General features: G+C 40.4%; 1 protein-coding gene and 2 pseudogenes across 2 annotated transcripts; 1 reads left to right on the top strand and 2 right to left on the bottom strand.

Moving 5' to 3' along the window:
• Nucleotides 1–2,461: 2,461 nt before the first annotated feature.
• On the bottom strand, nt 2,462–3,208 carry LOC149391046 (putative calcium-binding protein CML29; annotated as a pseudogene).
• A 14,098-nt stretch (nt 3,209–17,306) lies between these two features.
• Nucleotides 17,307–17,761, top strand: LOC149391045 (uncharacterized). The gene is made up of 2 exons (XM_089618803.1): nt 17,307–17,493; nt 17,573–17,761. The coding sequence occupies exons 1-2, from the start codon at nt 17,308–17,310 to the stop codon at nt 17,708–17,710; spliced, it is 324 nt and encodes a 107-aa protein (XP_089474929.1). The 5' UTR covers nt 17,307; the 3' UTR covers nt 17,711–17,761.
• Nucleotides 17,762–18,459: 698 nt separating this feature from the next.
• On the bottom strand, nt 18,460–21,093 carry LOC149391044 (chloroplast stem-loop binding protein of 41 kDa a, chloroplastic-like; annotated as a pseudogene). The gene is made up of 8 exons (XR_016300164.1): nt 21,049–21,093; nt 20,859–20,950; nt 20,454–20,711; nt 20,251–20,373; nt 20,056–20,158; nt 19,843–19,981; nt 19,178–19,454; nt 18,460–18,896 (listed from the first exon to the last, which is right to left on the bottom strand). The product of XR_016300164.1 is annotated as a chloroplast stem-loop binding protein of 41 kDa a, chloroplastic-like (transcript).
• Nucleotides 21,094–24,056: the final 2,963 nt, after the last annotated feature.

The raw sequence follows: 24,056 nt of genomic DNA, 5'->3' as shown, positions 1-24,056 counted from the left end.
ATTATTTAAATGAAGGGCAAATTTGTATTTTTTTACTGTTAATGTGGTATATTGGCTACACATTAAAAATAAACCAAAAGTTGGCTATTTTGACAATTACAACGTTTGACTTTGCTATTTTGCTCGGGCTCCCAAAAAATAATTCTCTAATATAATGAAAAACCGTCTACCATCAAATAGAATATAGGGGCGGCTAAAGAACTAGCCAAAATAACACCCCTACTTTAAAATTATAGCCAAACTATTAACATATTTAAGAAAATAGCCAATTTATCATGACAACATTCCAATATTCCAATTATACCCTTAGGTTAATATTATTAACTATCATAGTAAATAATATCATCCATAACAAAAAAAATTAGTAAATCTAATTAACAATAACAAAAACTACATTAAATCTTATTTGTCGTAACAAGAATAATAGTAAATCTTATTTACCGTAACAAGAACAATAGTAAATCTTATTTACCGTAACATTTTGCAGTTAATCTAACATGAAAAGTATCAGAGATGAGGACTAGTTAATCTAACAGTAAATACGATTTACTAATTATTTCCGTGAACAATCGAGGACTAACAATCCGATAGTAAATCATATTAACCATTAAGTAAATAATTCGTTTTTATGGTAAATATGACTAGTTAATCTAACAGTAAATACGATTTACTAATTATTTCCATGAACAATCGAGGACTAAAAATCCGACAATAAATCATATTAACCATTGAGTAAATCATTCGTTTCTATGGTAAATATAACAGTAAATCCGATTTACTGTTATATCGCTATTCTCTTTATATCGCTGTCCTCTTTCATTTTCACATCAGAGATGAAGACTAGTTAATCTAGCAGTAAATACGATTTACTAATTATTTCCGTGAACAATCGAGGACAGTAAATCATATTAATCATGTGCAAGTTAATAGTATTTTTCGTTAATGTAAATATTATTTACATTGACAGTTAATAATATTAAGTATCAATGTAAATACTATTAACTATTAATATTTCACAGTTAAAACTTCTTTTAACCCCAAAACCAACACGAAAACCCAAACTCAAGTCCACAGCCGTGGAGCAGCAAACCTCCTCGCCTCGTTCCTCGCCCGACAACTCGTCTTCGGCTCAAACTCAACAAAGAACAAATCTGCTCTCGAAGTCCGCTTTTGCCACAAAATCCAGCGCTCAATCCGATCGATCCTCGTCGACTCCGGCGCGGTGGCTCCTCTGATAAACCTCATCTCCGCCACCACCGAAGATAGAGACGAAGAAAACGCCGCGGCGGCGCTGCAGAGATGATGATGACGACAGAGGAGTCGCCGGTGAGAGATCGGTCGACTTCGGATCGGAGGACGCCGCAGAGGTTCTTCTCGGACGGGACCGTGGCGTAGCTCTGGTTCCGATCGAGGTGGAAGGAAGTTTCGTCGATGATCTTTACCGTTGGTGTTTGAGATTCGGAATCGGAGGTTGATTGTTTGATCGCCTCTGCGAGTTTTCGTGCTGCTTCCAATTTCCCGCTGCAAGGGTGACCGCAGATCACCACTAGAGCCATGGATTTCGCCGGGAATGATCGCTCCCGACGTCCGAGTCGCCGTCTCCATCGCTTTCGCCTCCGCCGCAGAACTCGCCGTCGCAGATCCTCCGGAGGTTCGACCGCGTCCGCGAGCTGGAGATGGAGCTTCCCTCCGGCGACCTGAGGCTCGAGAAAGGCGCGGTGGTGCGGTGGCGAGCCGAGTTCGGGAGGAGCCTCAGGAGCTGCGCGATCCTAGGGTTTCCAAGAGCCGGTTCTTGAGCGTCCATGGAAGCTTATCTGAGTCTTGTCTGATGAACTGGGGAAAAGGGCATTTTAGGTACATTATTTTTTTTTGGCTAATTGCTTAACAAAAAACAAACGTTGACTATTATTTTAAAAGGCCCCTCATTAAATGGCTACTTCTTTACAAATCTCTTAATATATTTGAATCAAAAGGTTTTTTCCGATCGCTATATTATTTTGGAGAATGAATTATTTCTCTCTTAGTTATAATTGCAAGTAAGCACGCACCATGGATACGGATATTAATAACATGCATAAAATACAACTTGTACACGTAGCATGTATCAAGTGAGGAGATCATAATGACTAACTACAAGGTCAATTTATAATTAATAGAAAAAAGACTATATACCCTATGGGAATTAATCGGACTATGATCAACGACATACGTACATATAGAGTCAACAACTATTTATACCAACAAAACATGATTTTATGGCGATTCATATGATATGTGGCTAGAGTTTAAACGAAAACGATTTTTCAATGGGAAGTCATGTGTGAACAAAAGCTAATTCGCAGCCGTATTATTGGCATTAATACCCAGAAAAAAAAAATCTTTATTTGTGTAAATTCTAGTTGAACATGAAAGTTCCCGGAATGTGCTCACCATATTTTGATTGGAATAACGACTACACATGTTGATTAATTCATCAGTAAATAATTATAGTTTTTATTTATACATCTGTTTAGCTTTATATATCATGAAAACCCTAATCATGAACTAGAAAGTGGCTCTCCATAATTATGATTGCGGTTTTCATGCGCACATACAAATATTGATCATTATAACTCTCTCTCTCTCTCTCTCTCTCTCTCTCTCTCTCTCTCTCTCTCTCAAATTAAAGGAGAGAATTAACAACAAGATTGAAATCATCTACGCTAACAACCCCATCATCGTCCACGTCCATGGAAGAAATAATCTCCACGCAATCCTCGAGTGGAAAGTTAAGCCCTAAACTGGCCAAAACCTGAAACAACTCTTCCCCGGTCACCGTATCGCCTTCTCCGGTAAGGGCTTCAGACGCGTCGGCGAGGAAGTTCCCGAGCTCTCCGAGACCCAGTTGGTCCTCGGTGTTCATGGCCAGAAACTCGTCGAGGCCCAAAAGCCCGTCCCTGTCCTTGTCTCCCTCGCGCATCATGGCCCGAACTTCCTGCTCGGTCGCGCTGTAGCCCAGCGAGCCCATGAGGCCGCCGAGCTCCGCGGCGGTGATCGACCGTCGTTGTCCGAGTCGAAGGCCCTGAAGGCCTCGACGAGCCCGTGGACGTGGCTCATCGCCTCGGTCACTGATTGAACCATGGGTGTTGTGACTTGTGATGATGCTAGGCTGTTTTTTTGTTCTTTATTATTTTATTGCTTGTATATGTTAAGGCTAATTCTATTGATGTTGGATATATAGTAAAGGAAAAGCGTTTAGAATTTGTAGGAAGTGACACTATTATTCCTTGGGACCTTGTTATTCGGTAAAGGTGGATTAATTCTTATGCTTTGTGTGATGATCCTCTTCTACTTTAGTTTTTTGTTATTATTCCATATGGTTACTTTTTGCTATTCCATATTTTATACTTTTACTTGAATGGGACTGTAACTTTGGATCACTTTGCATTTGATGCTCCATAATACTATTAGTCTATTACACTGTTTACTTTAGCTCCCAAGTCGCAGAAATTATTAGGAAGATATTCGTATTTCCCGATAATTAATCATTTTTTTGGTGCATGACTGATTAAGAAATCCATTAATAATATATTCTTGTAATCGAGATCTATACCTCACCATTCGATTGTGCACAATTATCGAAGACAAAATTGGTCGACAACACTACTACAAATTCAATTTTCTGATCCGGAAGAGTATTAGATGCGATATGTCGCACCTAAAAGTCGCATCTAAGCACATAATAGGTGCGACATGTCGCACCGGATACCCATCCAGATAACTAAATATTTCGCTGAAGTTAAGTGGTATTTGGTGCGACACTGTCGCACCGGATATGATTTTGCCTCACCTAAGACCTTTAGGTCCGATGACTGTCGCACCGAAAGGTTTCAAAATTTAAAACGGACTAAGTAATCCCCCCAAAATTTATTCGCTGTGTAAATTTATATTGGGTGCTACGCCATGAACTAATTCCATTAAGGACTATGACGTAGCGGGTTTAGGATTCGGTTATGGATATGATTTAATATAATGAAGTTCAATTTCCATTCTCTACTACTTTGTTTAATTCAAATCCTTTTTTAATGCTCGATCGAGATTAGCTACCTTGTTCATGATTTTATACTTCAACTTGATGCTTGAGAAAGACTAGGTTGTTAGTGTGTTGATTTGAATTACTATGATGCATGCCTAGGCTAGAGATAGTTAGGTTGCCATAGAATCGTGTGAACGCTCTTGATATTAATGCATGTTGTTGTTAGGGATTGAGATCGAGAGAAGATTTTCCTAATTTTGACATAGGTTGTTAGATGCTCGAGAGAGATTTAGCAATATTATTTTGTGAGTATGGTTAGCAAAGAGTAGTGAGTTGTTTTTTGATTGTGCGTCAAATTCGTGTATTCAAACGTTGAATAAACCTGTGAAGCCTTGGTCCTTAGCCTCTCTTTCTGCTTACAACTTTTATTTGAGTTTTTTGTTATTTATTTGCGTTAGAACTTGTCAATAATTTGTGACATCTTTCCATCTCATCTTTAGTTCAATTCGTGTTAGTTGATTTGTTTGTTAATTAAGCTTGTTCTTCGTGGGATCGACACTCGTACTTAATTCACTATATTACTTGAGCGACACGTGCACTTGCGCGCGTAAAAATCGCAACATGTCGTGCTTACTATCTTTGTAAGTCTTTGGCAGTTTGGATTACTCAGAATTCGATGAGAAAAAGTTACATACCTATACTTTCAATGAAAATTTATTGGGTTTCTTTGTTTTTAATATTTTTTTTCCTTGTGGTACATTGCTTCTCATTCTTATTATGAGATGCTCTTAGGTTCGAAGATCATTATTTTGATTTTATTTTTTGTAACTAATCGATGGAAAATAGATTTGATGTATTACCGTATCCAGAGCTGGTCCAAGCTAATATGTGACCTTAAGCAAGAATAAAAAAAATAAGGCTTTTTAAATATATATTTAAAAAAATATAATAACTTATTTGTCCAAAAATTTGAGGCCTTTTTCTCTAAAATCCGACGCTTTTTTTTAGCCTTATTTACAAAATAATAATAATAATAATAAAAATAATAATAATAATAATAATAATAATAATAATAATAATAATAATAATAATAATAATAATAATAATAATAATAATAATAATAATAATAATAATAATAATAATAATAATAATAATAATAATAATAATAATAATAATAATAATAATAATAATAATAATAATAATAATAATAATAATAATAATAATAATAATAATAATAATAATAATAATAATAATAATAATAATAATAATAATAATAATAATAATAATAATAATAATAATAATAATAATAATAATAATAATAATAATAATAATAATAATAATAATAATAATAATAATAATAATAATAATAATAATAATAATAATAATAATAATAATAATAATAATAATAATAATAATAATAATAATAATAATAATAATAATAATAATAATAATAATAATAATAATAATAATAATAATAATAATAATAATAATAATAATAATAATAATAATAATAATAATAATAATAATAATAATAATAATAATAATAATAATAATAATAATAATAATAATAATAATAATAATAATAATAATAATAATAATAATAATAATAATAATAATAATAATAATAATAATAATAATAATAATAATAATAATAATAATAATAATAATAATAATAATAATAATAATAATAATAATAATAATAATTTGAGGCCTTAAGAGCATCTTCAATGGAGGCCCTCAAATCCTCATCTTGAGGGTTTTTGGATCTCCAATGGAAAAATCTAAACCCTCATTATTGGGGTTTCTATAATGCACCATCATATTTGAGTGTGCACTATTTGGATCTTCTAAAATTATGGTTAAAATTATTTATTAGTCATACTCTTTATAAAAATTGTTAAAGATTACCCAATTTTTCAAAATTTAATAAAATATTTTATTTTTTGGTACATAATGATAAATATATTATAATTCAATCCTTTTAATTTAGTGATTTGTTATTTTTTTCTAGTGGATGAATAAATAAAATCATAACACATGCTATTATTAATATTAAAATTAACATAAATTGTACGAGAATAATATTATATTAAATGCATTAACACCCAAAATAACAAAATAAATTTGAGTAATTTTATAGTTTTAAAGTATGTTTTATTATTATTTGTATATAATTTCAAGTTTTCATTTATATTTTATTAGAATGTGTTGTCGCTCGTTTTTGGACAACTATTTAGGAGCCCAGAGTGGTTAGACCCAAGGCCGGACCAAGTGGTCTCACTCCGGCTCGAGCGTGTCGGACTTGGTATCCCAAGTCGTCCCTTAGCTGTGGGTGAAGCTCACCTCGTCTCGATACCTGGAAAGCAAACAAGAGATTGTGAACTACAAAGGGGAAACAGGAGGGGTGCCCCTGTTTACCTCTCCGACGCTCAACATTAGTGGGATTGAGGTGGAGTATAGAGGTTTTAGGGGTGTTTAGAGGCCGAGACTTGAGGGAAACGAGCGAGGTACGAGTTCGACAGCGTTTCAGTACTCAAGAATGGATTACCTGGACTAGGGGAGCGGCCCCTGTATTTATAGGCAGCCAAGGGGTGGTTTGAAGACCCTTTGGCCGAGTGAGCAAGTTTGGGTCGGCCATTGGCCGGCTGAAGGGTTAGGTCGGCCACTGGCCGAGTGAGGAGTCTTGGCCGAATGAAGGTTCACTCGGCCAATGGCCGAGTGAACTGCCTTGGTGGCTGGAGGGTTCACTCGGCCATCGGCCGAGTGAACTGCCCAATGGCCGAGTGAGCCATTGACCCGGCCAATGGCCGAGTGAGCCATTGACTCGGCCCATGGCTGGGCAAGGCATTTGACTTGGCCATTGGCTTGGGCCGGCCCTTGGTTGAGTCAGGGTTTTGCCGTCCAAGACCTCGTACTAGCCACGTGTGTCGAAGAGATGCATTTGTTCTCGTCGGCCCTAGACGGACCGACAACATTAGCCCCCCGAGTTTCCGGTCGAGCGTAGGTCGAGTGGAAACTCAAAATCTACGCTTTTATGCGGATGCGGGATGAATGCTCTCGGGTGTGCGTCACGGGGAACGGCCTTTGCGCGTTGCGAGGGACGGCCTTTGTGCGCCACGAGGGGCGGCTTTATTGCACGTGGCTTATTTTCTCGACTTACCGACGAAGGCGTAATCGATTTGCACGTCTTTGTTGTGCGCGGCTTATTTTCTCGACCTACCAGTGAAGGCGCGATCGATTAGCACGACTTGGGCCACGGGGGGCCTCGGTGTCACGTTTACGTGACCGGGTTTTCCGTGGACGCTGGCTAGACCAGATACGCCTTGGCGGACGCAAGCCTTTGAAACCCATTTGTAACTCGCTGCCTGTCGGCTCACGAGCTGGGCGGCGAGCGCGATGCCACATTTGTGTGGCGAGGTTTCCCGTGGACGCTGGCTAGACAAGATACGCCCAGTGGACGCAAGCCTTGAACCCATTTGTAACTCGTTGCATATCGGCTCACGAGCTGGGCGGCGAGCGCGATGCCACATTTGTGTGGCGAGGTTTCCCGTGGACGCTGGCTAGACCAGATACGCCCAGCGGACGCAGACCTTGAACCCATTTGTAACTCGTTGCCTATCGGCTCACGAGCTGGGCGGCGAGCGCGATGCCACATTTGTGTGGCGAGGTTTCCCGTGGACGCTGGCTAGACCAGATACGCCCAGCGGACGCAGACCTTGAACCCATTTGTAACTCGTTGCCTATCGGCTCACGAGCTGGGCGGCGAGCGCGATGTCACATTTGTGTGGCGAGGTTTCCCGTGGACGCTGGCTAGACCAGATACGCCCAGCGGACGCAGGCCTTGAACCCATTTGTAACTCGTTGCCTACCGGCTCACGAGTTGGGCGGGGAGCGCGATGCCAAATTTGTGTGGCGAGGTTTCCCGTGGACGCTGGCTAGACCAGATACGCCCAGCGGACGCATGCCTTGAATCCATTTGTAACTCGTTGCCTATCGGCTCACGAGCTGGGCGGCGAGCGCGATGCCACATTTGTGTGGCGAGGTTTCCCGTGGACGCTGGCTAGACCAGATACGCCCAGCGGACGCAGGACTTGAACCCATTTGTAACTCGTTGCCTACCGGCTCACGAGCTGGGCGGGGAGCGCGATGCCACATTTGTGTGGCGAGGTTTCCCGTGGACGCTGGCTAGACCAGATACGCCCAGCGGACGCAAACCTTGAACCCATTTATAACTCGTTGCCTATCGGCTCACGAGCTGGGCGGGGAGCGCGATGCCACATTTGTGTGGCGAGGTTTCCTGTGGACGCTGGCTAGACCAGATACGCCCAGCGGACGCAAACCTTGAACCTATTTGTAACTCGTTGCCTATCGGCTCACGAGCTGGGCGGCGAGCGCGATGCCACATTTGTGTGGCGAGGTTTCCCGTGGACGCTGGCTAGACCAGATACGCCCAGCGGACGCAAACCTTGAACCCATTTGTAACTCGTTGCCTATCGGCTCACGAGCTGGGCGGCGAGCGCGGACTCGAGACTCAACTCGGGGACTCATGTAGAGCCTGCACGAGGAGTAGTTAGTTGACTTGTGGACTTGGGACTCAACTCGAGGGCTCTTGTAGAGCCTGCACGAGGAGTTTTGTGGAGAGTCGGCGCGAGGAGTATCGGTCGACTCGCGGACTCGGAGCTTGACTCGAGGAGACATGTGAAGAGTCGGCACGAGGAGTATTAGTCGACTCATGGACTCGAACTCGACTCGAGGACTCACGTAGAGCCTGCACGAGGAGTTTCGTGAAGAGTCGGCGCGAGGAGCATCGGTCGACTCGCGGACTCGGAGCTCGACTCGAGGAATGAACGCATCTCGAGGAGACGTGTGGAGTCACCACGAGGAGTGGCTTGTCGACTCGTGGATTCGAACTCGACTCGAGGAATGAGCTCATCTCGAGGAGTTATGTGAAGAGTCGGTACGAGGAGTATCAGTCGACTCGTGGACTCGGGCTCAACTCGATGACTCATGTAGAGCCTGCACGAGGAGCTTCGTGAAGAATCGGCACGAGGAGTATCGGTCGACTCGTGGATTCGGGCTCAACTCGAGGACTCATGTAGAGCCTGCACGAGGAGCTTCGTGAAGAATCGGCACGAGGAGTATCGGTCAACTCGTGGATTCGAACTCGACTCGAGGAAAGAACTCATCTCGAGGAGTTACATGAAGAGTCGGCACGAGGAGTATTAGTCGACTCGTGGGCTCGGGGCTCGACTCGAGGACTCATGTAGAGCCTGCACGATGAGCTTCGTGAAGAATGGGCACGAGGGGTATCGGTCGACTCGTGGATTCGGGCTCAACTCGAGGACTCATGTAGAGCCTGCACGAGGAGCTACGTGAAGAATCGGCACGAGGGGTATCGGTCGACTCGTGGATTCGAACTCGACTCGAGGAAATAACTCATCTCGAGGAGTTACATGAATAGTCTACACGAGGAGTATTAGTCGACTCGTGGGCTCGGGGCTCGACTCGAGGACTCATAATGAGCCTGCACGAGGAGCTTCGTGAAGAATCGGCACGAGGAGTATCGGTCGACTCGTGGATTCGAACTTGACTCGAGGAAAGAACTCATCTCAAGGAGTTACATGAAGAGTCGGCACGAGGAGTATCGGTCGTCTCGTGGATTCAAACTCGACTCGAGGAAAGAACTCATCTCGAGGAGTTACATGAAGAGTCGGTACGAGGAGTATCAGTCGACTCGTGGACTCGGGCTCAACTCGAGGACTCATGTAGAGCCTGCACGAGGAGCTTCGTGAAGAATCGACACGAGGAGTATTGGTCGTCTCGTGGATTCAAACTCGACTCGAGAAAAGAACTCATCTCGAGGAGTTACATGAAGAGTCGGTACGAGGAGTATCAGTCGACTCGTGGACTCGGGCTCAACTCGAGGACTCGTGTAGAGCCTGCACGAGGAGCTTCGTGAAGAATCGGCACGAGGAGTATTAGTCGACTCGTGGGCTCGGGGCTCGACTCGAGGACTCATGTAGAGCCTGCACGAGGAGCTTCGTGAAGAATCGGCACGAGGAGTATCGGTCGACTCGTGGATTCGGGCTCGACTTCGAGGAATGAACTCATCTCGAGGAGTTATGTGTAAAGTCTCTCTTTGGGACCTCCGGCCTAACCATCGGCCCCTTGAGACTTTATTATTATTTTTTTTTTGTGTTGTTGTTGAGTTGTTTTTTATTGAGCATTGATCCCTGTTAGCCCCCCGAGTTTCTTGCGTTTGTGAGACGAAGGCCAAGAAACTCTTATGTTGGAGGTATACAAAAAGGTTGTCATGTGTAGAATAACTTTTTATTGCAATAAAGGGGGTCGTTACAGGTAGTCATGGCACTTGGTCTTCTTTGAAAAAGAAGAAATTACATTTTCGAAATAAAAGTGATCACGAAGCCGATTGAGTTCGGTCGTGAGCTTTATGGCGGAAGCCGTGGTAGTCGTCACGGCGAGTGGTGGGTGCTCGTCTCTCTTGGGGACCTCCGGCCTAACCATCGGCCCCTTGAGACGCTTCATTCCATTTGACGAGTCGGGCGCTCGGTCGGGGTTGTCACCTTGTTAACGGATGCGACGAATTCCCTGAGATTCCCACCTCGAACCAGGGAATCAATTTGCTTCCTAAGTTGGTAGCATTCAGTTGTTGCGTGTCCGTGATCTTTGTGGTATTCGCAGAACCTACTTCGATCTCGCTTCGCGGGGTCCTTTGTGAGTGGAGCGGGGCTTCCCAGCTCGTCGCGGCGTAAGCTCAGGATCCGGTCGGGCGTCGTGTTGAGAGGGATGAAGGATCGCTTCGGGGTCGGAGAAGGAAGGTCATTAGGGACTCGACCTTTTCTGCGCCTCTTCCTTCGCGAGTCGGGAGCGACGGCCGATGCGGCGAGTGTGGATGCGCGTTTCTTGTTAGGTGCGCAGTTAGCAGCGTCAGGTGGTTGACGTCCCAAGACGATCTTGCTCGCGATCTCGCGTTGGGCGTTGAGCTTTTCTCTCAAGTCGCTCTCACGAGATTCCTTCCGGGAATTGATGTGATCTCTCAAGTCTCCGGCGGCCGTCCCTATCACTTTAGGCGAGAGTGCGTCATTTGAGTGACGTTCTCGATAGACGACACGGCCGTCGTTGTCGTCATCTCCCTGGGGGTTTTGGACGCGGATGGTGAGCTTGGAGCGTCCCTCACGGGGCCTAGAGGTTGAGCGTCCTCGGGTATTGTGCGAGCTTTGACGCCTTGACGTGGTCGCCCGAGGGTGTCCCCTCGAGGGCGCGTGCGCGTGCTCATCAGAAAGTTTATGTTTCGACGCGGCCGCCCGAGGGTGTCCCCTTGGAAGCGTGCGCGTGTGTCCACTTTCGTGAATAGCGCGGTCGAGGTTGGTCTCGTGGTTGACGTCGTCGACGTTGTCGGAGTCGAGGAGGTCGGCGATGAGCGCACCGGTAACGTCGGGGCGGTCTAGGAGTTCGGCGAGCCTTCGAGCCGTGTCCTCTCGGACTGCGGCCTCGGGGTCATTCGCCGGGTCTCGGGGCTGGCTCTCGTTATCACGAGGTTGCCCTCCAAGACGACGCACGGGGCTTCGGAGGCCGCACCTCGAGCTCGTTGCTCGGGCGCCCACGGCGGTGGCGGGCCATGACTCATCTCTCGAGAGTCGTAGAAGTGAGAAGAAGACTGGTAGAGGGGATATGTCGCCAAGGTCGAGAGATCCCCTCCTTCTAGCGCCAAAATGTTGTCGCTCATTTTTGGACAACTATTTAGGAGCCCAAAGTGGTTAGACCCAAGGCCGGACCAAGTGGTCTCACTCCGGCTCGAGCGTGTCGGACTTGGTATCCCAAGTCGTCCCTTAGCTGTGGGTGAAGTTCACCTCGTCTCGATACCTGGAAAGCAAACAAGAGATTGTGAACTACAAAGGGGAAACAGGGGGGGTGCCCCTGTTTACCTCTCCGACGCTCAACATTAGTGGGATTGAGGTGGAGTATAGAGGTTTTAGGGGTGTTTAGAGGCCGAGACTTGAGGGAAACGAGCGAGGTACGAGTTCGACAGCGTTTCAGTACTCAAGAATGGATTACCTGGACTAGGGGAGCGGCCCCTGTATTTATAGGCAGCCAAGGGGTGGTTTGAAGACCCCTTGGCCGAGTGAGCAAGTTTGGGTCGGCCATTGGCCGGCTGAAGGGTTGGGTCGGCCAATGGCCGAGTGAGGAGTCTTGGCCGGATGAAGGTTCACTCGGCCATTGGCCGAGTGAACTGCTGGAAGGTTCACTCGGCCAATGGCCGAGTGAACTGCAAGGCCGACTGAAGGGTTCACTCGGCCATTGGCCAAGTGAACTGCTGGAAGGTTCACTCGGCCAATGGCCGAGTGAACTGCTTGGGCGGCTGGAAGGTTCACTCGGCCATTGGCCGAGTGAACTGCTGGAAGGTTCACTCGGCCAATGGCCGAGTGAACTGCCTTGGTGGCTGGAGGGTTCACTCGGCCATCGGCCGAGTGAACTGCCCAATGGCCGAGTGAGCCATTGACCCGGCCAATGGCCGAGTGAGCCATTGACTCGGCCCATGGCTGGGCAAGGCATTTGACTTGGCCATTGGCTTGGGCCGGCCCCTGGTTGAGTCAGGGTTTTCCCGTCCAAGACCTCGTACTAGCCACGTGTGTCGAAGAGATGCATTTGTTCTCGTCGGCCCTAGACGGGCCGACAACAGAATGGAACTTTAAATTGTGCATGTTTTATAATTATTTGTCTAAATTAGTGAAATATTCAAAATTTACACAAATGTACAGGTACACGTATCAATAAAAAAAATATATCTTAGGATTAAATTTTTATTGAAAGTAATAATTTACTTATATACAATGTCAAAATTGAAGCAAAACAACCATAACATTGAAACAAATAAACAATTATTTAATCCTAACAAAAACTCCGATCATTATCAATTTAGGCTACATCTTAGCTCTAAAAAGAAACGAATCCCTATAAAACAATTCAGGCAAATCGACTTGACTCTGCACTTTGGCTAGCATCACGACGATAGCGAGCTTTGGAACTCGAAAGACAGCTTAACCGGTTCTCTAGTCTAGAACAATCAGAGCTGACGAACAAAGAGTTCGAGAAACCTCGAAACCGAATTGTACAGGTTGGGTGTGTAACGGAAGTTCCATCGGAAAGTAAGAGAGGTAAACTTGTCGAGGGAGTTCTTGAAAGCTGACTTCCGCCGAGTTTCTTGAGCATCATTGTAATCCAGAGGCTAAATCACTCACCGCACAAACAAAAATGAAATCCTCAAAAGTGAAACAAGCGCTTAACAGCAAAGCAAATGGGACGAAATCTCAATTCTTGAATCTTTTTTCTGGCTTCGTTTTGCATCCAAAGACGAGACAAACTAGTAACAATACCGATCAGGAAATTATCCTCTGCTAGACATTTCATCAAACACCCGGTGGGCCCAATACCAGCTACAACCGCTATAGAAGATCAAGAGACTCGGTAAGAATAACTTATCAAAATACAAGGGTTATTGAGTCTGGACGAGGACAATTCAGAGATATAACGTCGTAGAGCAAGTATACGGACATGATCATTCATGGTTGAAGAGCCACTTTTTACTTGAATATTTCCATGGCGAACAAACCCAAGCTCTCATTGGAATCAAGCTCTTGTTAGGCTCCGTTTGGAACCCGGAAAATAGGAGGGAAAGGAAAATGAAAATCCCTCATATTTTACTTAGGTTGTTTGGATTGAGGAAAATATGGTAGAAAAAAAATATGATGGAAAATACGAGGGAAAGTGTATAATTAAAATGAGGATTTCATTTTCCTTCGAAAATCAAATGGAAAATGAGAATCTCTCCACATTTGTCTATGAGGGGATCACATTTGTCTAGGGTAAAAATGTAAAACTTTTTAAAAATGGGCAAAAAATGTAAATAAAAAAATTTAAGGGGGGGCTAATTAAAAAAAATCATTGTAAAAATGAAAATAAAAAAAAATGGGTCAAAAGTGTAAATTTTTTAGGGTAAAAATGTAAAACTTTATAAAAATGGGCAAAAAATGTAAATATAAAAATTTAGGGGGGCTAATTAAAAAAAATCATGGTAAAAATGAATTTTTTTTAAAAAAATGGGTCAGAAGTGTAAATTTTTTAGGGTAAAACTGTAAAACTTTTTAAAAATGGGCAAAAAATGTAAATAAAAAATTTAGGAGGCTATAATTAAAAAAAATTCATGGTAAAAATGAATTTTTTTTTAAAAAAATGGGTCAAAAGTGTAAATATTTTAGGGTAAAAAATGTAAAAAATTTTAAAAATGGACAAAAAATGTAAATAAAAAAATTGAGGGGGAGGGGGCTAGAGCCCACCCTGGACTTGAGTTAGCTCCGTCCCTAGTCTCATCGTTACTTTCCCGTCAATTTTCTATCATATTTTCTATGACTTTCAAACACAATTAGAATTTTGACTTTTTCTATTATTTTCTTAAACATTTTCATTTTCTCTATTATTTTCATTTTCTCTCTTATTTTCCGGGTTCCAAACGAAGCCTTAGAGTCTAGCTAGTAACCATCAATGCACAAATTACCTTTAGTCTTCTTGTCTTCCACACGGAGGGTGGACAAATAGCTGGGGATATTAAAAAGACGCGAGTTTCTATAGATTAATTTTAGAAAATATTATTCTGTAAAAATAAATTTTAGAAAATGCTACTAAAAGTAGATTTAATTTGATTTAAATCTAATGTGTCAAGAACTTGGGGTGAAACAAAATATTCTTTTGACCAAAATGAGCTTAATATTCTTTTGATTCAGCGGTTGCTAAAAATGAATAGTAAGTAGTAACTAGGTTTTAATTATGTTAATCAAATTAATTTTTTTCAGTCCAATTGGTATAAAAAGCCATTTTTTTAATTGTAGTAGAATGTTTTATATAAAAAAAAAAATTAAGGGTGTCATGTCTTAAGAATGATATTTATATATTTATTGTACTAAGAAATAGACCTCTAATTATTTAGAAAAATCAATAAAGTCTTGTTAGGCTTTGAGTTTATGGGTAGATTCACTTTCAACACTCAAGAAAAGTGAAGGAGACTTTAAAATTGTGTATGATTAAAAGGATTATCGAATTGAAACACTAATGAACTACACTCGAAAAAATTAAAATAAAATAAAATAAAAAAGAAAGAGAAGTTTTTTTTTTTTTTTTTATTAATAAAAGAAAGAGAAGTTGAAACAAATAGTATTCCGATACAGTACTACAATGGCATGAATTGTAGGTAGTGGCTAATCTGAATGCCAAAGAATTAAAAATGGTAATTATTTTGAGTAACTAGTAAATTAATTTGCAAGGAATTGAATAATGAATAGGGGTTAATCTTATTGGCACTATAATACATCGCGCCGCAAATAATTGTAATCATAATAGTAAAATTATGAGTAGATACTTTTCAGTAGTAGATTTGTTTGTGAACGAAGGTATGGTTAATTGTGAGTAAGAATATGTTTCTAGTCTCAGGAAACAAAAAAATATTGTGATTAAAATAGAGATTGTGTGACTATATAATTCACACATTTTGCATAGTTAGAAAGTTAAAGAGATGTTTGAATGACACTAAAATAACATGGTATATTTTTTTTTTTCATGAAAGCTATTTAGTTGGGTCATTATAATTTGGTTGGAGATTATCCATGCACAGAGACAGAGTAACCGTAAGTTTCTATCTGTTTGGTCACACATTGCACCACATGTGAATCTCTAAATAAATACCTTAACATACATTATGTTAGCTACGGCCTAATAATTCTCTAAACTAAATTATGAACTTGTCTACGTAATAGCTTCGCTTTTAAATTTTTACTTCAAACTTCTGTCACTCCAAAAGCCAATATAATATCATAACATACACTATATTATGGCTACGCCTTAAGTCCTAATTCTCTAAACTTAATCATGACCTAACAGTTTCCCTTTTAAATTTTTACTTCAAACTTCTCTCACTCCAAAAGCCAGTATAATATCATAGCATACAATATTATGGCTACGCCTAAAACATAATTCTCTAAACTTAATCATAGCTTCCCTTTTAAATTTTTACTTCAAACTTCTCTCGCTCCAAAACCAGTATAATATCATAAGCTGCGCTAAGTCCTAATTCTCTAAACGTAATCATACATTTATTTCAAACTTCTCTCACTCCAAAAGCCAGTATAATATCATTACATACACTATGTTATGCCTACGCCTAAGTCCTAATTCTCTAAACCTAATCATACATTTGGATTAGGATTTCGGTCAATCAAATAAATTACCGATTCAAATATTTTGCAGACAGATTTGCGGTTATTGTTGGGCCCGAGTTTTGTATTCCTCTGAACGAATTGTTAGTATTTTGAATGCATTTTTTTAGATCTATTTCGGTTGTAATGTGTTCTGATTTTATGTCCAATCGTGATTTTTCTGATAAACCACACCTTTCGTAATTAAATTTATATACAGAATTGCTAATCTGTTTTCTCAGGCGGTTAGCTCAATGGCCACATGTGACTTTCAAGGTCATCATATCTTACTTTCGCTCCTCGTTCTTACGATTCTCGCCGATGTGGATCTCCTCCTTGCTTCATCTCCGAAGTGCAGTTCTGAAAATACAAATATTCTTCTTCAAACTGATGATGATCCCGGACCAGTTCCAACCTACGCTGATGGAGATTTAATTATCCTTCAACATGTGGTACAATATCTTGTCATAATTCGAAAGAGAGAGAGAGAAAAAAATGCTGTTTTATTCAAAATCTTGTCAAATGTGAGTTAATCATTTCATCTACTCTTGACTTATTTTTACACGCTCGCACATTGTTATTCATACTTTCAAATGAATCTGTGAGGTGTAATCTTGACTTGGTCAAGATGTTATTTTTATTTTTTTTACTGCTTGTTTGTTTTTAAATAAAATACGTTTGGCTTGTGAACGTTACTTTACTTCAGGACCTAGTCTTTTGGAAGTTTTATAAGATGTTAGTGTGTGTGTGGAGTTAGTGGAAAAGATCTCACGTGTTGTGAAGATCATGGAGCAAATATAGGGCTTTCAAGTTATATTCTTATAAATAGCTTATCACTTGTACGTTTTTATTCAGAGAAAACAGATAAGAAAATTGTCCCAAATATTATCTTAGATATATTTATTTCTCTCCTCACCATTTCATTATGCGAGTAAAACACAGTGTGTTCATTTATATTACTGTACGTGTGTGTGTTTATCTTTCAGGTTCTGCAACTACAGAATCCTGGTTCTTTTTTTTCAGCTCAAGATGAATCCTCCTGGCTCGATAGGCCATGCTTCAGCGAAGAAAGACCTAGACGAGGCTATCGCTACAATGAAAAGAGAGGATGATATTTTCGACAGTCTCAACGACTCGCTGATTGAGAACAAGCCAATCTCTCGGATCAACAACAGCAACGTCACGTATTCCCGCCGCAGCTGCTCCTCGTCACTTGTGAGTTAAAATCTTGGTTTTCTGTTTATGTGATCATAATTTTATGATATTAATTCGTGGTGTTTTTTTTCACGGGCAGTACCATATTTATTACCAACACTGTGGAGGGCTGTCAGTTTACGAGATGAAGCATAACAAGGATATTAAGAAGATGTGCGAGGAAGGTGTGACCGAGCCTGAGATGATCGAGGCTACGATTCAAGCCTGTAATCAGTGATGGATAGAAAAGCTCACCAGGGGGCAAATTTGAAAAAAATAAATCTCAAGTGGGACTGATTTGAAAACTTTTAAGGTAATTTAAAAAAAAAAAAAAAAAAACAGGCTAAAAATGTAAAAAAAAAAAAAAAAAAAATTTGAGGGGGCCACGTGACCCCCTGGGCCTCGTGTAAATCCATCACTGCCTGTAATCACCCGGGCCGTGCTGAACAGGTTTAGACAATCCGCTACAGAGGAAAGGGACTCCTTAGAATAAATAAAATAGTATGTCTGATCGGATCAGGGACTCTGAGTCTAGTTATGAGTTCTCATATTGATACCTCAGTATCTTAACATATTACATAGTTCAAGTACAAAGGATTTTGGCTGGGAATGGTGTCTTTAGCTTACCAAATTCAAATAAATCATGCTAAGCTAGCTAATAGGGACAGGATAAATTACAACTAGACTGAACTGAAGGACTGGTACATCAAAAAATTTAAGGGAATGAACTAAATTTTTATTTAGAACTAGAACTACTAAAATATGCACGATAGTTTAGCTGTGACTTGTGAGTGAACTACAGGAAAATACCCTGGGTTTATACGCGTATTACAGCATTAGAATTTAGAACTCATGCACAAGCATTCTGCTGGTACTTTTATTTTTCTGAAATTTATACATTCATTAATTTTTTTTATTTTTTATTATTCTACAATTTCACTATATCACCTCTGAATCCATATTTGCATATAGAATACATCAGTCAGATCCTCGTTCTCGCTTTTACTTGTCCAACTTCCGAATCAAGAAGCCTTTTTACAAACAATCTTTATATTCTCTTATATTCCGTATTTTTCACTTTCATAGGCACTGTGTTAACAATATTGTAGCGCCACAACTCTTATTGAATCAGCCATTGAGTGTCACCAACCTCAATTAGGAAAGAAATGAACAATAAAGAAAAAGAACAGAGAAAAAAAAAAAAAAAAAAAAAAAAAAAAAAAAAAAAAAAAAAAAGAAGCAATCCTTGGGATGAATTAAGCTGCCACGGGAAGTTTAAGCAATTCGAGAATCTTGTCGTCTAAGTCGAACTTGATATCCTTCTTGTCCCGACCAATTTTAACGTACTCCTCGAATCTCTCATTCAAATCCTCTGGAAGGTTTGTGGTACTTTGCCACCCCAAAAGCTCCTTTGCAGCTCTCCGCTCAAAATCACACACACACAACATCATTAAGCTTTTCTTTTAGGTTATGTAGCGAACCAATCACGTACAAATATAAATTTTGATGAATGGTCAACGTTTTGTTAATTTTGCGAAGTAGCCATTAACATAAATTAACTTAGAAACGTCAGATTCAGTAACTGTATTTGAAATGTTAGTTAAATAGCAATGTTAACATTTCAACAACTTTCAAGTGGCCTAATCTGTTGTATACTTTTTTAATACAAAGAAGAAGAAAAAAAAAGGTAGACAAAATTTATTACCAAGTTACGAAACGGAAAAGCTTTCTTGGCATCAAATCCGACAGCTTTCGGGTCGTAATGGACGATGCTGACATGGCGACCGGCAGCTTTTGCACAGAGCTTGGCCATGCGTCCAAAGTCACGGCACGGTCACTCACGCAGTTGAAAATGTTGCCACTCGCGGCCTCGGGCTTCTCCACGGCCACGGAAAGCATGGAAGCCAAGTCCCGGACATGAGATATGTTCGGCAATTGCATCCCCGAGCCCGGGATCAGGATCGGCTTATCCTTCACAATACCTGCTTTTTACACCCAAAAAATATCAAGGAAAAGATAAAAAGATTTATAACTAATTAAGCCTATTCAAACTTAAGAATTTTTCTGATTTTAGTTCAAGAAACCTATTAACAGTTATTATTGACTATTAAGTGTGATGTTTTTTTTTTTTTACCTTCGTCATGACTAAAAATGTAACGAAGAGAGAGAGAGAGAGAGAGAGAGAGAGAGAGCATTTATATATAGATAAATTATTTTAATTTAATTTATTTTTAGCAAAGAATAAAGAATAAAAAATAAAGGTAATTCTATCTTATTGCATCAAGTATTAATATTGACTAATTACTAAATATTATTAAAACATTGCCCCAAAGATTGATCTTACAACATTTAATTAATTTTTGGACTTACGGTCGAAGAACCATTCCTCGCAATCTTTGTTGTTTCCGGACCCAATCATGTATTGTGGACGAAACACCGCCCACGACCCGAAAGCCTCCGCGATATACTTCTCAACAGCCACGTGTCTCGCGTCGCCTTTCATTACATCCTATAAACAAATAAAAACAGAATCATTTCACGAAAACTCAGAAAGGGATCAAGAAATATTAATCACAATTGTACCCCTTCAACATGAGGAAGCTCATCGGCGGGCTTGTAGATTTCGGCGCTGCTGATGTACAGAAACTGCTTCACTCTGGAGCTTTTGGCCCAATCTATTACTGGCCTAATATTCAAAAGGCACCAAATTAATCAAGCACTTTGCTAATTAATTAAGCTCTGCTTGGTTACATAAAGGTTTTTCAAGAGAAAGATGACCTCACAGTGTCCAAATCCTTGCCATTGTTGTCCAACACCACATCGAACGCCGCTCCGGCGAAGACCTTCCCTACCTCCGCCGGATTTCCCCACACAGTCTCTCCTCCGGCGCTCACTATCTCTTGAACAACCATATGATTGAGTCAATTGAGGTCAAACTCGGTCAACGCATCAACGAGAGAGCGAGAGAGAGAGTAATAGCTGAGAATCTGCTGAACGGAGGCTTGTTCATCTTGTCGGAGGCTTGGTCGCCGACGGTGAGGACGGTGACGTGGTGGCCGGAGGAGAGGAGCTCCTTGGCGAAGTAGAAGCCGATCACGGCGTGGCCGCCGCTGTTGGTGTTGATGATCAACACTTTCTTCTTCTCGGCGGTCGCTGTGATGGCGGCGAAGGACGAAGACGACAATGGTGTGACGAGAGGGCGACGTGTGGCGGCGAGGAGGGAGCTATTTATTGCATAACTACCGCACAAAAACTACAAATACCTCAAATATCACGAATACCCCAAATTTACCACCCAAATTATAAGTTAAATGGTAAATTTACCGCAAATTTTGCAAAATATCGTAAATTTGGCTCCTAGTTATGGTGAATTGTTTAGTTCTTGCCTAAAGTTAAGGTGTTTCTTATTTCTTCCGGTGGCTCTGCCCTCGTCATCTTCATCAGAATCGTCTTCGTCGTCATCATGTTCCTTAGAAGTCTTCGATGCATGGCCATGATATCGTCATCATCATTGTCTTGAACTAGATCTCTAGCTTGCTTCTATGATGCACAAATAAAATAATTTAGCGTCTCTACCATTTTCGTCTGGATCGTCATGATTTCCACAACGTTCTTCTCCATCCCCCGCAGACGTCGATCGAACGAGACACTCCCATCTTTGACCGTCTCAACTTCAGGAAGTGGAGGAACACTTTCCTAGACCTTCCGCGAGGAGACCCAGGCTAGGCGGGTTGGCAACTTTTTACCCTGATTTTATGATATACTCTCGGGGCTCTTCTCGAACATGGAATAAAGCTCCTTCTCAAATGAGAGTTTCTATTGGAGATGCTGTAAGTCATTGCTTAAGTGGTTTACTCCTAAGGCTAACCCTGATTGTATCTATATTGTAATGTTGTTTGACTGTATAAGCTATTTATTTTTATTTCATTATTTCTTTTAGAGGAAATGACGGCAAAAGTCACTTAAGTTTTAGGAAACAGCTAACATAATCCATATTCGTTATTTTGAACGGTAAAAGTCCCTAATCTTGACAATTACACATTCCGTTGGTCCCTAATACTATATGACGTTAATGTCGGTGGATCGAGCTCGCATCGGACACGAACGATCGCTCCGATGCGACTCGTTTGAGATTATTCCACCATATAACCATATTAATGCGGAAAAATAATTAATTACGCTGATCATAAGCTAATTAAATTATGGTTATAATTAACAAGATCTAGTTATGTTTAATTAATTTAATTCACGAGAGCATATAAGTCAAGCAACCGATATAAGAGTAAACGAGTACTTACATTGATTTTCGGTTCAGCTACAGAACGCTCCAATCCAATCGCGTACTCCTTGCGTCGTCTTGATGAAGGACTCGAGGATGACACCTTAGTCTTCCGAAACGTAATCTCCGAGACAAATAAGAAAGATGAGTGGGCACAGTCTTTATCTCACTAGATCACGAAACTAGGTGTTTCGAGATCTCTCTCTTATTTTACTAAGAATGGAAACAAATTTCCGAGGGGAGGGAGAGGCAGATGCACGGCCAAGGGAGGCCAATGATGCACGAAATTTCTCTCAAAAAATTCCTTAAAATAATTGCTTATTTTTGCCTTCTCATGAACCCCTATTTATAGTAGTAAAAAGGAGATATTCATTGAATCTTCCAGAATATTTTATTTCCTTTAATTGTGTTCACACTAGAGGATTTAATCTAGACCATTGGATCTCAACAAGTGAATCCTACTTTTTCTCTCATTCATCAGATCAATATCTATGGGATATTATTATTTTATTTAAATAGAGAATAATTTATTTAGTTAGATAATAAATGAGAATATATTATTCTCCTAAATACTTTCCTTTAAATAAGGAGAAAATATAGGACAATATCTTATATTTTTCTATCTCCTTTATTTAAACAACTAAAGAGAAAATATTGGTAAATACCAATATTATAAAATTCGAATTTTAGGCACACGGCCGAGGGGGGATTTGCGCAAACCCTAGTGCCAAAAATTTCCAAATCCGATTTTCATATTTTGTGCAAGGCCCAATTGCTTAAAACCCAATTAATCATTTATTTACTTGGTCCAACAATAAACAAATAATTAATAATTGTTTATTTACTTGATCAAACAATAAATAAACAATTCTACCATAAATATTTATTTAATTCTGCGAATACCCGTTTTCCAGAATTAATGTTGTCAATCACAATTACAGCAAGTGAGATTAATAATGATAAACATTATTATACGAAAGTTCTTATCCGCCTTTATCAGAGCCGAATCGGGGACTATGGACCTAGTAATAGGAGCTTAACAAATCCGATGAAAAAGACGAAATAGTCATTTCTCTTTTGTCCATCGATTCGTCTAATCTTGGTCAAATACTCCACCTTGTAAGCCAAGACTGAACTCTCCTTTATACTAGAATTATATTTACTCATCGTGACGAGTGTCCACTGATATAGTCAGTTCGTGATCAAGATCCTCCAGGTTCAACCCGTGTCAAGAGACGTCAATTTTTCCGTTATACTTCTCTTGATACATATCAGCCCTAAGCATTGTTGCTTCCCCAGCGAAAGATTCTTTCGAACGTTACTTACTTCGAAAGTGCTAGCAATCTATCGGTTCTGGAATCAACCCTTAGGTGAGTGAACATTAACTTTCTTTCAGGAAGGCTGGATTCTGTATCTTTAAATCACTTCCCACTCGAATCATGCTCTGAGAAAACTCCCAAGACATAAGCTGTGATTAGCATGAATAGCCTTTTAGTGAATGAGTCAAAGAGCTCAGTAACATAACCCAGTGTCCATGATCACTTCAGGATTTAGATCAAGTCTCACTGTGACCATCATAGTGACCTCGGTTAGTGTGTCGGAACGGTCCTTAAACGACACATCTACAACCAAGACATGTCCAAGTCGTACACTTACCACAAGTGTAGAAGGCTCCCACATAGTGATCAGCCTTCACCTATGTGTTCCACATATATGACTTTAGATATAGCTTTCCAGGCGTATATCAGTCATCGACCATGTTTTAGCACACACACCCGAACTCAGGTGCCCAGCACGTGACTCAGTTAGATACGGAGGCTATGGAAGATAGTTGTTATTGATTCTAATTGTTTAGAACTCAACCCATTAATCATATAATGCTAGTAAAGTAATCTTATTATCGAATTTAGTAATCATTATCTTCAAGTGGGCAATATTCCCAACAATCTCCCACTTTGACCAGAGAAGATAAGTTTCCTTCAGCCAATTTAATTCTTTGCCATCATTATAGATGGTTTAGACTTTGACCCAGGATTGAGATTCCCATCATATGGATTCCCACTTTTATCTATACTCTATCATTTATGTCGATCTGACATATGTCCCATTTATATTATTCTAGTTCATGCATTTTTGCAAGTGATCTTTGACTTACCATTTAAGGTCAAGTCAATTTGTTCACAGTAAATAAATTTACTTTAGAACAAATTAACACTTCGCATACCTTTAGATTATACACCAGACTTTATATCTAAAGATAACAAGTCTCCCTATCAAGGTGTGCACCCCTTTGGTGTCAAAACAG

Source organism: Urtica dioica, chromosome 7, assembly GCF_054948205.1.
Source record: "Urtica dioica subsp. dioica isolate 48M chromosome 7, U.dioica_male_clone48M_v1_H2, whole genome shotgun sequence".
Classification (NCBI taxonomy): domain Eukaryota; kingdom Viridiplantae; phylum Streptophyta; class Magnoliopsida; order Rosales; family Urticaceae; genus Urtica; species Urtica dioica.
Note: the sequence above shows the minus strand (reverse complement) of the source record. Positions and strands in the feature narration are given on the sequence as shown.

Excerpts from the sequence above, each read along its gene's own strand:
- LOC149391045 (XM_089618803.1), top strand. The coding sequence starts at position 17,308 with ATGAATCCTCCTGGCTCGATAGGCCATGCTTCAGCGAAGAAAGACCTA. Across the intron at positions 17,494-17,572 it reads GCAGCTGCTCCTCGTCACTT|TACCATATTTATTACCAACA; the intron begins GTGAGTTAAAAT and ends TTTCACGGGCAG.